Source organism: Melanerpes formicivorus, unplaced genomic scaffold, assembly GCF_026170545.1.
Source record: "Melanerpes formicivorus ecotype bairdi unplaced genomic scaffold, bMelFor1.0.p_v2 SCAF_2, whole genome shotgun sequence".
NCBI lineage: Eukaryota > Metazoa > Chordata > Aves > Piciformes > Picidae > Melanerpes > Melanerpes formicivorus.
This window is the reverse complement of record NW_027142354.1, coordinates 21,117,740-21,132,931: the sequence shown is the minus strand read 5'-3', so window position 1 is coordinate 21,132,931 and position 15,192 is coordinate 21,117,740. Positions and strand designations below refer to the sequence as shown.

At 38.9% G+C, this 15,192-nt stretch overlaps 1 protein-coding gene across 1 annotated transcript in view; it reads left to right on the top strand.

The window, feature by feature from the left end:
- The window catches only part of PRKN (parkin RBR E3 ubiquitin protein ligase), a 797,047-nt gene extending 782,106 nt beyond the window's left edge, over positions 1 to 14,941 (top strand). The window contains exons 10-12 of the mRNA XM_068152890.1: positions 528 to 614; positions 9,790 to 9,907; positions 13,677 to 14,941. Of these exons, the coding sequence (XP_068008991.1) occupies positions 528 to 614; positions 9,790 to 9,907; positions 13,677 to 13,786 (315 nt within the window). The 3' untranslated portion in view covers positions 13,787 to 14,941. The remainder of the gene's footprint in view (positions 1 to 527; positions 615 to 9,789; positions 9,908 to 13,676) is intronic.
- Positions 14,942 to 15,192: the final 251 nt, after the last annotated feature.

Below are 15,192 nucleotides of genomic sequence, written 5' to 3'. Positions count from 1 at the left end.
CTATGACAAGGATATAATCTTCCAGAAAATGGTATTTCATATGACCTGTATAATGATCACCCCCTAATAAAGTCAGCAGTAGTTTTCTGTAGAGAATGTATTTGATTCAGAATTGGGAATAAACTATTTCCATTAGCAAACACTATAAAGCAGAACTGCCTCTTTCAGCCAGTCCCCTTCTTGTATAAACAGATTTCACTGTGAGGGAAACAGGCCCAAAAGTATCTAGTATAACTTTCTGTCCATAAATAGACCATGCAGCAAAATCTCATTTTTAATCACAGACTTTTACCATCTTTGTAATATTTTATCCTCCCGCATCTTGCAGGCAATATTGACATTTATGTTACTTCACCAATGAAATGTATAATAATAAAAGAAGAATTGTATTAATGAGGATTATTATGGGAATTTAATGGGATGAGGAGGGCGAGAGATCATCTACTGTATGACTCTTCATGACTGTAACATGCCATATATATCCCTAATGTGTTTTTATGACTTGTATGCTTTGTCTTGTTTTCCAGTTTGTGTTCTGCCATGAATGTAAAGAGGAATACCATGAAGGGGAATGCAGCTCTCTTCTCCGCACACAGGGAGCCAAGGCCCAGAAGGTAAGGATTCCATAACTCATTATATCCTGATCATTATCTGTGGCCCATCTAGAATTGCATTTATCAAATGAGTCCTAGTTATAATCCTAAGTAAAAGCAATTATCTTCATGCTGAATTATGCCAGACATTATAGTTGCCAAACTGGCTTTGAGGTAGATTTCAGTCACTATGATTGATAGAGTAGCTGAGTTCTGTCAGAAACACACAGAGCTCTGCCACCAGTTTGTAAAGCAAACACCTTCCCAATGGCTTTTTGGGGTTGTCTCTATATAATGCGAACCCTTTTCAAAGGCTCTCTGTAGTCTTCTTGCCTTTCAGTGCACCAGTGAGTAAATCACATGGATTTGAACTGAAGAGCAGGGTAGGTTTATACAGCCTATGCAGAAAATGCCATTAAGATAATTTGTGTTTTAGCTTATTGTAGCTGTAGATCAAGACAGGAAATTGTTTTCTCTCCTGGCATTTCTCATTATTTGAGTTTCATGTTTCCCAGCTCTCCACAGTACATAAATCACAGTCTTGCTTCTTGCCTTTTTTTGGTTTAGTTTGGTTTGGATTTTTTGATTTTTGTTTTGTTTTGTGGAGAAAGTGCAAGTGATAGGAGAGAGATCTCCTAAATATCTCACAGCTTGATGCCCAGGGTGTACTCCTAGGAATCAGAAAACTGATATTCAGGTGTCTGATCTGTTTGATCCTAAGAGGAAACTCAAACCATGAGCCCACACACAGTCCAACGTGGCAGATGCAGGTCTGTGGGCAGCTGTTGATGACGACTTGTGGCAAGCCACTTCTCAGCAAGGCATGTTCAGCTCCTGTCAGTGCCTGCAGGCAGGATATGTCTGAGGCTGACTTTCAAGGCCTCTCACTTTTTAAATGTAGAGCCTGGGAGAGAGATGGAGGCATTCTGAGAAACTTTGCCATGTGCTACTATGGGACAGTTAATTTGCCATATTTTAGAGACACTACAATAGGTTATGACCTATGGGGAGATTCTTCCCTTTAGTCTTTATTAGTGAAGTTCTTTTAATTTACAAAACATAATTAGCCCTTATTGAGACAGAATTAAACATCCCAGTAGTCCATCAGGGTATCTACCTCTGGTACTCAGGAATGTGTACTGTATGAGACCCAAAATCCATCTACTTTCCTAGCCTCTAGTGTTTTTGTAATTATGATGTGATATTTTCCATTTAGCAGTTATCAGCAAATTTTTATTTCATTAATTTATGCAGCCTCCTTTTTTGAAGATAGATAGATAGATAGATAGATAGATAGATAGATAGATAGATAGATAGATAGATAGATAGACAGACATACACACACACAAGGAGATTTGAAGCTTGACTACCCTCTATGAAAAACAATCTCCTTTTGTTTGTGCAGTAGCATTAGAACAGCCTGCCAGTTCCCATTCACATTTAGGAAAAAGCAAAACAACTTTAGCAGAGACATTGAGAAATATTTAAAGTATCCAATAGCCTAGTAAAGTGAGACACTAAAGCTTAATGTCTTACCTGAATTAAACAGAGCTAGAACTTGAGTACATCTCAACATGAGCAGTAAGTCCTATATACTTTAAGCTATTTATGCTTAGAGTTTTGCTTGGATAATTGAAAGTCTTTGTAGCACCACACAGATGAGTTCAACAATGCTATCTCAGTGGAGGCAATGTTTTGTATAATTTTCATGCTCTAAGGCAGAGGTAAAGGTGTGATGGGAAAAATCAGAATACCATATAAAGAAGTGGGGTTTTTGAATATTTGCCTATAGCCTTCACTTTTCCTGGTGACAATGGGAGCAAATCATCCATCCAGTTCAGTATCTCAGCACATGAATTGCACCCAGTTAGACCTGATAACTTAGGAAAGTTGATTACATTTGCTGTTCCAGTGTAATGTGTGCATTTTTTGCTGTTCCTGAAAAATGTCCTGTACTATCAAAGAGGTGTTCCAGAACACCTAAATGACCGTACTAGAATAACTGTTGCAGCTATGCAAATCATTTCCCCAATATAGACAAGACCATAGTCTACCCCAAATTAATTTAGAATTCAATTTAAGCAGAAGTTAACTTAGGTCATCCGCCTTTTCCTTCGAGAAACTGAGTGCTGCACTAATTGAACTTCTCCACAAGGTGGTGATGTGTCACTGAAAGAATTTCCTTCACTTTCTGTGCATAGGCAAGCAAACTGAGAGGTAGCTAAAAGGCAGCAAGCCCAGGCGTTAGTTTTTCTTTTCATCTGAATACCAATCACGACAAAGGTATCCTTCATACAGCGCTGCTGTACAATGCATACAAAACATTCGTGGAGCATACATGTAAAGAAGCCAGGAGGGGATTGTTTTCATCTCTAGCTTGCTGAGATTAATTCAACCATTTATACACCTGTGCTTGCAGCCTTTTAATTCTTTGTCCCTCACCATGGCTCACAACCCCATGTGTCAGAATTAACTTCCTGTTATTGTACAGCTTGTTGAAATTGGTAACATATTTCTCTAGGTTATGTTTAACCTTTCTCGTGTCATGTTTAACCTTCCACTGAATGTCTAGGTCCTAGGCTCAATTAGCTTCAGTCAGGGACAGGCTGCAATAGTTAGTCCTTTACCAGGAATAGCATGGTGTCAACCTTGAAGGAGTTTTTCATCTACAATCTGTTTCAGTGTAAGTTTGTATCATTGAACTTGACGTCAATTCAGCTCCAAACCTGTGGGATGCTGCCTGTCCCAGCTGTAGTCCTAAACTGGACTCCTTGGTCACCCAAATCCTAAAGCTTATTGCCAAACCTACGACCCTTAAATCAAACCTCAGCTGTTCATTATTTGAGAGCAAATCCTTACAGTACTCAGGTAATTAATTCAGGATCCATGTACTAACTCTGCTTTTCTGCCTCTGGCAGTGTAAAACTTTTCTAGAAACCGTGTCAGCCCAGGAGCTCATCAGACCAAACAAAAAGTAATGCAGTGCCTCAGCAGAGTCAGTGCAGACCCTATCCTATTCATCCGCACATGCCACCCAGGCCCTGACTGCAATCCCAGATAGAGTTTCTTGGTTCAAACCTAACTTGGTCATGAGCTCTCAGGCAAATGATCAGCTCTGAATCACAGCACATATCTAGGAAAGCCTGGCACATCACCTGGCAGCCTGCTGTAGTCTTTTGTAGTGTTGTTTCTGGAAAAACTCCACTAACTTGTGCTGAAGGTGAGGCACCAGCCCCATCTTTTCCTCCCAGTGCTTCATGTAGGCAGGTCTCAAAGTTGCCAGTAGGTGGTAGAAAATACACAGACATTGATTAGCAGGCATTTCTTTCTATCCCTGAACAACATCTGTCTCATCCTGCATTCCTGGAGATTTCCTGCAAGCACATAAGGTTGTGAAGGTTGATGCTCTCTATGTAGGGGACAGTTTGTTATGCAGTAAAACACATTGGCTCACTGTGAGCACAAACCATGTCAGAATTTTATTTTAATGTAGAATTACCAAGTAAAGGGGCTTTCAACATATCCTTAGCTGAATTATTGTCATGTTAAGATATGAAATATTTAGCTAACACTTCATGAAAATCAGGCTTGGTACAATGTATTTCTTACAATATTTCTGTGGAATTGAAAAATTATTCAATGTGCATATAAAATACTGCAGCATTTCTCTGGAAACTTCTTCCTCTAGTCAAACAAGGGGGAAAATTAATCAAAATGATAAATAGTAAATGCTGACCACAAAAATCATGAATTATTTTGCTGCATTTTAGTGAAAGAAAAAGCTACTGAAGAAGTTAATGATAAATAGCATGTTTTAATGAGTCCTGACTCATAGTATGAAATGTGGAACATCTATTATTAGGCCATTGATATTTTTTTCCCCCATAAGTTTAATTTTAAAAATTAAATTAAATATAACTGTACCCCAAAAAATGGCACACCTATCTCTCTTAAACAGTTGGAAAAGAAACTGAGACTCAGGGGTTTATTGGCTAGGTATTTTCACAATGTCAAGCATAGGACATTTTAACCCACAGATGTCTCATTAAAGGAGCAAGAAAAATAACTATAACCAGAAAATGTCCTGTAAAATTAATTCCTATGTTATAAATAAAGATACACCAGAGGAAATCTGAGAATAGATCTTAACTGTCTGTCTAATGAGAAATAGATGGAAACTATACAAAGAGAATTTTATCTTTTGTATTTTGGGAAGCAATTGTGAAAGGCTGCTTTTGTTTATGAGGTTACACTGACATTCATTTGCAGCTGTGTTGCTACTAATGGGAGTAGTCATATTCTTTATTCCACTTGTGGAAAACAGTTATGCAAGAGTGTCATTTATTAGATTATAACTTCTGCTTTAGAATAAATTCAATATTCACCAGCTGCCTGAATTTAATTCATGATGATACGAATGGCCCCAACATGTACAGCGAGCACCTTGGTGTGCAGTTTCACCACTCCAGTGCTCTGATTTTATTTAACAAATGTCTCTTTCACCTTGTACCAGACCCAATATCCTGTGCATATCACTTTGATTTTAGTGAGTTGCTGTCATCACAAAGCAGCTCTTTTTCTACAGAATTCCCTAGGCACACCAGACGAATTGGCTCACACAAAGCTGTTTCATGTGAATTTAGCAGGATCGCTGCAGTACTGACACATTTTTTTTTTTCTGTATGTGAAATGTATTCTGACTGATAAATATCTTTCCTGTTCCTTATCTATAGCCTTATTTTAGTGTTTAGGCTGGAACACTAGTCCCATAGCTATGCACAGCTCTCTTAGTGAGATTATGACTCTCAAATGACTCAAATTAATATTTTGTGTTGTTTTCAAAGCACCTGTACCACATGTAGTGCCCTAGACATCTGCTATTTTTTTCCCCCAGAACTGAAGTAAAAGACATTGCTAAACATGACCCAAGGTTAAGTCACGTGAATATGTTCATAAAACAGCTCAGCAGAAGCTGTGAAAATAAAAAATATCTAAACGTCCCCTGGTGCAGTTTGAGGCTATTTCCTCCTGTTCTGTCACCTGCTACTAGGGAGAAGAGACCAACCCCCACCTCACTACAACATCCTTTCTGGTAGTTGTAGAGAGCAATGAGGTCTCCCCTCAGCTTGCTCTTCTCCAAAGTAAATAATTCCAGTTCCCTCAGCCATTCCTCATTAAGACTTGTTCCCCAGACCCTTCACCAGCTTTACTGCCTTTCTCTGGACACACATCAGCCACACAATGTCTTTCTTTCAGTGAGGCACCCAAAACTGAACACAGTAATCGAGGTGCAGCCTCACCAGTGCAAAGTACAGGGGCACAATCACTTCCCTACTCCTGCTGGCCACACCATTCCTGATAGAGGTCAGCATGTTTTTGGTCTGCTTGACCACCCTGCTGGGTCATATTCAGGCAGCTTTCCAGACACTCTAGCCCAAGCCTGTAGCATTGCATGGGGTTGTTGTGACCCAAGTCCAGGAATTGATTTTGTTAAACTATTGGTTTTGTTAAACCTTGTCCATCTGAACTCAGCCTATCTGTCCAACCTGTCTATCCAACCAAGTTTTGTGTGTTACACTTCCCTTCACTTTTGTATTGGGGGAGCAGGTTACCCCTTGCACTAAACCATTATAAAGGTAAAATAAGCATGATCACAGAAGAAGTCAGCTTGCAGAAGACATTATGGAAAGCACTGGATGTTGGAATTTAACATCATAATAGTGTAATAATGTTTCCAGTATTTTGAACAAGAAGTTTTCCATAAATGATTTTAATCTGAATGGTACTGCTTAATTTCTGACAAATTATTTGTTTACTTTGTGTGGTTCTACTAACAAGTCAATATGTGTCCTATTACCTGAACGAGATGCTGCTTTAAGATTGACACACTATTTCTATTTCAAGATGCTTTCTGCCTCTGTAGGATATTTTTTTCCAGTACTGTTTGGAATTGATTACCTACATAAAAAGCTTTCCATGTGCATGTTCTTGCACTGCTGTATGGTGCTCAGCCTTCTGTGTGGTCTCTTTATCCTCATTATTTTTTCCAGAAACAGAAGTAAATCCACTTCCTTCATTGTCACTGATAGGTAACAAGGCAGATTCCTCCCCCACCCCATCTCACTAAGGCAGTATTGTAGAGGGGATATTGAAAATTGCTTGCAACAGCTTTTACTGTAGGTTCCTGTTATTTATGGGTATTCATTCCTGGTCATAATGTGCAGCACAGCTGCTGGACAGGAACATCCAAGGGAATCTAGTGCAGCACAGCTGAGAATCAAAAAATATTCATAAAGTGTCATGGATGGAATCTAGTAGCTTTGTTGGGGGGGAATTAGGGAATATTGTGCAGGCTCAGCATCACAGTAATCGAGGTCTACTGTCCTTGGCAAACTGATATGTGATGCACACATGGAGCATCTCTGAACTTCCTAGGAGGAAAGATCCTACTAGGCAGGATGAAAGAACACAATTTAGATAGACACTGGCAATGGAGAAGTGTCAAACAACTTTCCTTCATTGTTTGAGGGAAAAAATGAAGCCAAATATACGTGTGCTTCCAATCATCATATGTGGAGCCCAAATCATCATATGTGAAGCCCTAAATAAAGCACATGAACACTGGAGGCTTATAGATCAGTATGCTAAGGTTTCTTTGCTGAATTGGTGGGACTCCATCGCTGTATCATTTCTCTGCATTTGCTTCCTGTGGAAAGAAGATTTTAACATAGCATTCAGCAAGACTGGCCATAGGAAGGATGTTTCAGCTCCAATGCTACATCTATTTCATGATAGAATTTCTGCAGTGGATAATATTAATATAATAATTCTATCTACTGCTTTCAGCAATTTGTTCTTTCTTGGCAGTATGCATTTACATGGTTTGAAATGTTTATTTTAGCTATTCTTGAGCTCTCTGAAGGTTCTGTTTGCTTTCAGAAGTAAGATCCAATATCTTTACACAAATCAATTAGCAGTTCGGTATATGAAATTTTACTTCATGGTGATTTGCTACTAGTGCCCAACAAAACCATGAAGATGGGGAAAATGTGTGTTTCCAAGTACTAGACAGTTTGAATATGGACTGTTTGGGGAAAACAGAGCCACTGTGAAGTTCTTCAGGGTTGACTATGAAAATTAAAAATACTTCTGGTCTTCACATGTAGCTATTATTCTGAAAAGAATAGCAATTTTTTGTCATTGCTATGGTGATTTTAACCTGTACAGATTTTAAGTAATTACTTCTCATCACAATAAGGTGAAATTAACAACATAGAATCATAGAATTGCTTTGGGTGGAAAAGACCTCCAAGATCATTGGGCCAGCCATCACCCTAACGCCACTATGGCCATTAAACCATGTCTCAAAGTGCTTCTTTCCGTCCTTGGGCAAACTGAGGCCCTGGTCAAGCATTCCTCACTTATTTTGTGTTCAGGCCTCTCTGAGTTAGCTCAGATTGCTTGCTGAAGTCATCCTTTCTTAAAGATCAAGGTGTTGCAAGATCAATACTAGATTATGTTCTTTGCTATTAGCCTGAGCAGCTTTTTCCATTTCCCAGAACTTATAAATGTGCCACTGTATAGAGGTCATTCCTTTGCAGAATTGCTGAATAATCCAGCAGGGTGCAGGGCTGAGTTCCCTCTCCAGAAGAAGAGAGCTAAAAGTCACTTCTAGGATACAGCTAAGAAGACTTTGTTCATTTTTGTGACCTCTATATCAAAATATGTTAGCAAATTGGAGATTATTGAGAAGCAACAAAAGGGATTTAAGAGCAGAGGAGACTGATGTATGTAGTAAAGTAAAAGAAATTATACCATAAATACATTTTTTATGTTTCCTTATTAAAAAAGGTTGTGTTCTTTTAAGATGCATGTTGCAAGGGCCACCAGATGAGCTGGGAACTAATTTCTGCAGATGTTGTTCTTTGCTGTTCTTTTAACACAGACTTTGATCTTACTCACTGACACTGCAACAGTTCATAGGTTTTATCAGTGTTTTTTAATCAGTAGCCAGGCAGAGGAATTATGGCTGAGTTGCAGATTTAAAACTAGGCCAATTTCCTTTTTCTGTCTTATTAGAAATAAATATATAAAAATATTATCAATTTAAATAAATATTAAAAGTTGACACATAGCATTTATGAGCATTTAGTAGGTATACACAAAGAAGTAATGGGAAGTTTTACAAATTGTAGTTTAGTTTGAGATCCTTAAACACCCACATTACAAATTGAGAGAGCAGAACATTAAGGCTGGAACCTGCAAACACTGTTTACAGCTATGGTTCACATCATTGCCAAACTTGTCTAATAGAAATGACCCAAGGCACTACCATCTTTTTGTCCTTGTACTATCATTTTAAGTAGGAAACTGCCAAGTAGGACACTTGTGTAGATTATGTAATTTTGTCCCAGTCATAAATAGGACATACACAGGAGTCCCTTCTAAAATACTCTTCATGATGACTTTTTCCAGCTGTGTGGCACTATCTAGAGAGCTACTTGCTGCCATTGTTCACTGGGGGGTTGTGTTTGTTTATTACTTTTTCTCAATTTTTTTTTTTTGTTTTTTTACATGTGCCTCTTAAATTGAGATATTTACACAGACTTCTGAAACCAGGAGTACACTTTATTGTGAAAAACCATTTCTTTCCATGGACCCCACCAATCTGCATTATCAAGTGTTGCCTTGGTGGATTTGTTTATCTTGCAAGAGGGGCTTTAATCCCTGAAGCAGAGTCAAACCAACAGTGTCTAGCATGTCAGGTCTCAGCTGTGTTCTTCTGATTCCTGCTTTGTCTTGCCTTTTGCTTTATCTATTTTTGTGCATGTGCAGCATGGCTTGATGCCCCCTGTGTCCTCCTGTTGAGGCTTTGCCTGCTGCTCAAGGCAAGGACCAGGAGGGAGGACACGGCCTGTGCTGCATCTGGATGCAGGAAGGACCCTCCAGGATGTCACGTGCTCCAGCTGCTGCAGCTTCTCCTGCCATCCTGCAATGCACATGCTGTGTACACTGGGCACTAAGAAATTTGCATTTTGAAGCAAAAGTTCTGCATTTCTCACAAAGTCCAGCCTTCCTGGCCTTGCAGTCCCTCCTCTTTTATCATGGATAAATAGTTCCACTTCACTATAAGCATCATGTCCCAGCGCAGCCTTTCAGTATTATGCCCACAGGTAGTTTTTCTCTCTCTTTGCAGGGATACCTAGTTGATGAACAGGCAGCCAAGCAAGCTCGATGGGAAGAGGCATCTAGAGAAACCATCAAGAAGACAACTAAGCCATGCCCAAACTGCAATGTTCCAGTAGAAAAAAATGGTAAATTTATTAGATATTTCATATTTAATTGTCTTTTTAAGTTCATTTTACAACATAGATGTATGTACACATATACACTACTATTCCAAGAAAAGAAGAGCACATGTACCTTGGATCTTCCCTTAGTCACCTTATCTAAATTATCTTGAAATCACTAAATCTAAATCACTTAGTTGTACAGCCGCTGATTAAGCCTCACAAAATGCCCTGCTATTTTATAGGGAAAATGGTACACACAGAGACACTGGATGTATCTTTCGTGCAAGTCAATACTTAGGTTGTCTAGATTTTCCATCGTCTGTGGAAAAATTAGTCATTTTTAAACAAAGTTCATCTCATGAAGAAACAGAACATGTGCCTAATGTAGGCCAGAATAATCATACATAAAAGTGGGATGTAGAGAATTAGTCCTGTTGTAGATGTCTACTGAGTATATAGCTGAATTTACATAAGATTAATCTCAACCCAGTGAGATATCCAGAGTAGGAGAGCAAATCCTGACAAACTGTTTGCATTAATCAATGCTTACCATGTACGAAGAAACAGGGAACATTACACAGGCTATACTCTGTAGGTTCATGCTGTTCCAATATTTAACTGTATTTATGCTAAGTAATGAAAATAGGTTATAATTGTTGGCTAATTATTATGTAAACAGCAAGAATAGAGAATTCTTCTCAGTTTTGTGGCATCAGTTATTCAAATGGGATGCTGAAAATGCCAAATAAGACTCTGTAAACTGCAAAAAGTAAACATTTCAAGCAGTGATACCACAGAAACATTACTGAAGAAACAGGACAAAATCCTGAAATCTAGGGTTTCATGAAAGAAGGCAATTGGCAGATGGAAAGTGGGAGACTTCTTTAAGCACAAGAAGCAGAAGAAAGCATGAATTCAAGGGTGGGAAGGTGTGACAAGATTTGGCAGATTGTAGAGAGCAAGGTGGGCAGCAGAAGACAGAAAATAGAGGGGTAGTTAGAAGAAATTATTTACAGACTTGATAAAAAATGGGCTGGAAACCAGAAGTTTGAGCTGAATTATAAATAGACAAATAATAATCCTATTCATAGTTAACACTTCATGCATAGCCAAGTTAAAAAAAAAAAAAATTGAAAACTTCTGGTCAGACTCAAAGCAATGCTAGGGCCTTTACTTTCTCTTAGACTCTGCCCCATTAACTTCTACTATTAAATTACAGGCAGTTGTCATTTGTCATGAGCAGGATATCCCTATTTGACAACTTTTACACAATTCCCACTAATGTTTAGGGAAGTTGCTTGTAAAATTCCCCAGTGTATCAAAAAGGAAATAAAGGACATTATACTTTTTATCTTTAAAAGAAAATATTTATTGAAGATGGATAGTAAGCACGAAAAGACTTTTCCTTGCTTATAGCCTGGCCTGTGTCAGAACACCACCTCCAAATGCCAAATGTCAAAGCCATAGCAGCAAGCTAGAAACATTTCAATACACTGGAATCAGATGATTGTGCTGTCATTTAGAGGGACCTTGACAGACTAGGAAATGGCATGAGACAAGCCCCAGGAAGTTCAACAAAGGGAAATGCATCAGTCCAGGTTGAGGGCCAACCTGATGGAAAGGATCTGAGTGTCCTGGTGAACTATAAAGTTGGACACGAGCCAGCAATGTGCCCTTGCAGCAAAGATGGCCAGCTGTATCCTGAGCTGCATTTGAAAGAGCATCACCAGAAGTTTGAGGGAGGTAATTTTTCCAGTGCTCTGCTCAGCACTGGTGTGGATTGGTGGTGGGTCAAGTTCTGAGCTCCCCTGTACAAGAGAGGTACAGATTGCAGTGAGTCCAGCATAGGGCTACAAAGATGATTAAAGGACTGGATGAATAAATACCTAATGATGGCTGCAAAGAAGACAGAGCCAAACTCTTCTCAGTGGTGCCCACTGAAAGGACAGAAGGCAATGGGCATGAGCTGAAACACCTAAGAAACATAACAAAGTGCTTCGTGTGTGTGGTTGAAGACTGGAACAAATTGCCCAGAAAGAGTCTCCATTCTAGTATACATTCAAACCCCAACTGGATGCAATCCTGAGCACCTTACTTTACTTGACCCTGCTTTGAGCAGAAGGGAGCTGGACCAGAAGACCTCTAAAATACCTTCCCACCTCAGTAATTCTGTGACTGCGCATTAAGGCATGAAGCTTAAAAAGTGCAGTGCTTGCTTTCTTCTCTGGTTACAGGTACTGCATGTGCCATTTGTAAACTGAAAAAGCACTTCACTTCTGCCAAAATACAGCTGGTATCAAGCACCTAATAACTGTACGCTAAAGTCCGCCAACAGGCTTCATTTGGGAGGAGTACAGTGACTCACACGAGAATAATTCAACTTTCTCTCCCCAAATGCTTCTGTAAACAGTATCTTTTACAAGGGACCAGTGATTATGTCAATAGCTATCCTATAATAGCCAAAATAAAAGAGCAAAATAGTTTCTCATAGCTCATATCCCACATAAACATTAAAGCATTAAGCATAAACGTAAACATTAAGCATTAAACACATATCCACATTTCTCAAAGGACTGCTGTAGTCAAAAAGCTGTAGGGCACATTGCTTGAGGCACTCTCCACTCCAACTGCTGATGTCAGCTGCTGAGTAGCCAAGAATAACATGATTTAAGTACCTTAGCAGGTAGAGCAGGGTATTTAGTGGGGTTTGGGTCCTGCATGAGAACTGAGATGCATTTTACCCAGATCGTAAGACAGAATTGGATCTTAAACCTTAAGTAAAATGTAACATGCAGGCTGGTTATTGGTACACTTACATTTAAATGAGATAAAAATATCTGGTGAATCGCACCTTTTAAACTAAGGTATAAATTAACAAATTGACCTTGCCATCACAAGATCTCTGTCAGATGAAGCAGACAGGTCTATTTTAAGAAATCAGTTCTTGTGTCTCCTGATGGTTTTACCTTCCAAGAATCATTATAGAGTGTCATTTATAGAAAATGTGGTGTAAGGGTAGTAGGTCATACAGTAGGGAACATACACTCTGTACCTCCCTTATCACCATCTGGAGTCAAACCAAGATTTCAACATTTCAGTGTTTCTTCACACTGGATTTCAGTTTGGAATATACAAGAGATCTCTTTGTGTGGTAAACAACATAATTTCCATTTGACCTGTATTTCTGTAATGACATTTGACAATGTTAATGTTTTACATACTACAAAGTAAACATTTGATCAAGGTTGTGAGTGGAGAGATTAAAGCTGCTCTCACAGTATGGACAAGAAAGAAACCCATCACACAGGAAACACTGACTTGATCAAAAGCCTGCTTCAGATACTAAGATCAAATTAACTTACATGTCCTATGCCATTATGATATTAACCACAAAAGTCTGTATGTTCTGATTTATTCTTTTTTGCAAATCTCTCAATTGTTGAATCTAAATTCAAAGAAAGATTGCATTTTGTTCATCTTCTGTCACACATCTGGACTAGGATAGAGTAAGCTATTGTCATCTTTTCCCTATTCTTAGCATAGTTTCTTCTAGTTCCTCCTATTCTTGCAGTCTCTTAAGTGAGACCAGCACATTACACCCCACTAAAAGAGGGAGTAGCAGGTTTTTAAAAGCCCAGGGAAAATATCCTTCAGGTTTATACTTTTATTAAATACTGTACTTGCTTAGTAACTGAATGCCTAATAAAGCTGATTTTGATACTGTTGCTTGTTGATTAACATCTCTTAAGTGTTTGCCTAGTACTAAAAACATTCTCTTGCTATTTTGTAGGTGGCTGCATGCATATGAAGTGTCCTCGGCCTCAGTGCAGATTTGAGTGGTGCTGGAATTGTGGCCTGGAGTGGAACAGAACTTGTATGGGAGATCATTGGTTTGAATAGTGGTGCTGAGGCCAGCCCATGTAGCTGCTAAAGCTTGTTTTCATTGGGGCTGATTTCTGAACTCTTTGCTTAAGCAAAACTCACAGTGGTTTCAGGGACTCAGAGTTCAGAATGTGGCTCAGTTTGTTGGGTTTTGCTTTTTTTACATATGCAATCATACCAAAATCACATTGAAGTTATGCAAAGGGATTTTAATCCACCAAATAAAAAGCATAGTTATTTTCATGGACAGACTTGCTCACCATGGTGCAAAGAAGTGTAAATTACACCTTCCTGAACTTAGGCAGTCTGTCAGCACTGAGAGCAGATAGGGTTACCATGGGAAACATTGTTTGTCATTTATAGTCAGGAATTCATAACTCTCACAAGAGCAACATGAATATGTGTGCGTGAGCATCAAGGAGGGAGGAGGAGGTTCCCTGAACTGGCTATTTTTCCTTTGACCACTGCTTTGTTCATTCAGCACAATTTTTGATTTTGAGGCAGTATTTCTTAACAGCTGTTTTGGCAGAGGGAAGATTGTGAATTTTTGTTGTTTTCTCAGGGTTCCTTCCTAAGTGGCTTTTTGTAGAGATCTTGCTTTCAACACAAATTCTCATAGAAACATCCAGCTTTATGCCATATTTATGCTTGTGTTTTGTAACACGTGACACAAAACCTGCCTACTTACTCATGGTAGAATTTGTTACCATTGAAAGATTAGCTAAAGAGGCAGTTTCAGCTCTAACCACGGCTGTTGTTGCAGTGTTGACTGAATCCAATTAAGTGTTGTGCAAGCTAGACTCACAGGGTTTCATTTTAATTGCTTACACCAATACTTTGGACATGGCAAAGCAAAGCAGGAGAAGACTTCTCAGGGGTTTTGTCTATCATCATTCTCTTGAATGTAATTAGAATATGGATATATTTTTGAGCATGCATTCACAGCTGAAACAGCATGGGGCATACCTTGCATTTTACAATATTATCTTTTATTATACAATGTTAACACAGTAAGTAAATTTTACTAGCATTTCCAAGCCTGAATAATCTTTCTGTTTGGTGTGCTTTACACTGCTGTCATATTCTGATATGGAATGGGTACTGTCCACATCCAGCATGCCATGTAAGGATTTGCACAATTCAGTTTAGGGGAAAAAACGCACAATAAATAAAATGGTCAAAACTTCAGAAGTATTTTGTTTTCATTTGAATACAAAATACCTGAGTACAAAAACAGACACTGAGGTCTTGGAGTGGGTCCAGAAAAGGGTGATGAAGCTGGTGAAGGGTCGGGAGAACAGGCCTTATGAGGAGCGGCTGAGAGAACACAGATTGTTTAACCTGGAGAAAAGGAGGTTGAGGGGAGGCCGCCTCACTCGCTACAACTGCCTGAAAGGAGGTTGTAACAAAGTGAATGTTGGTCT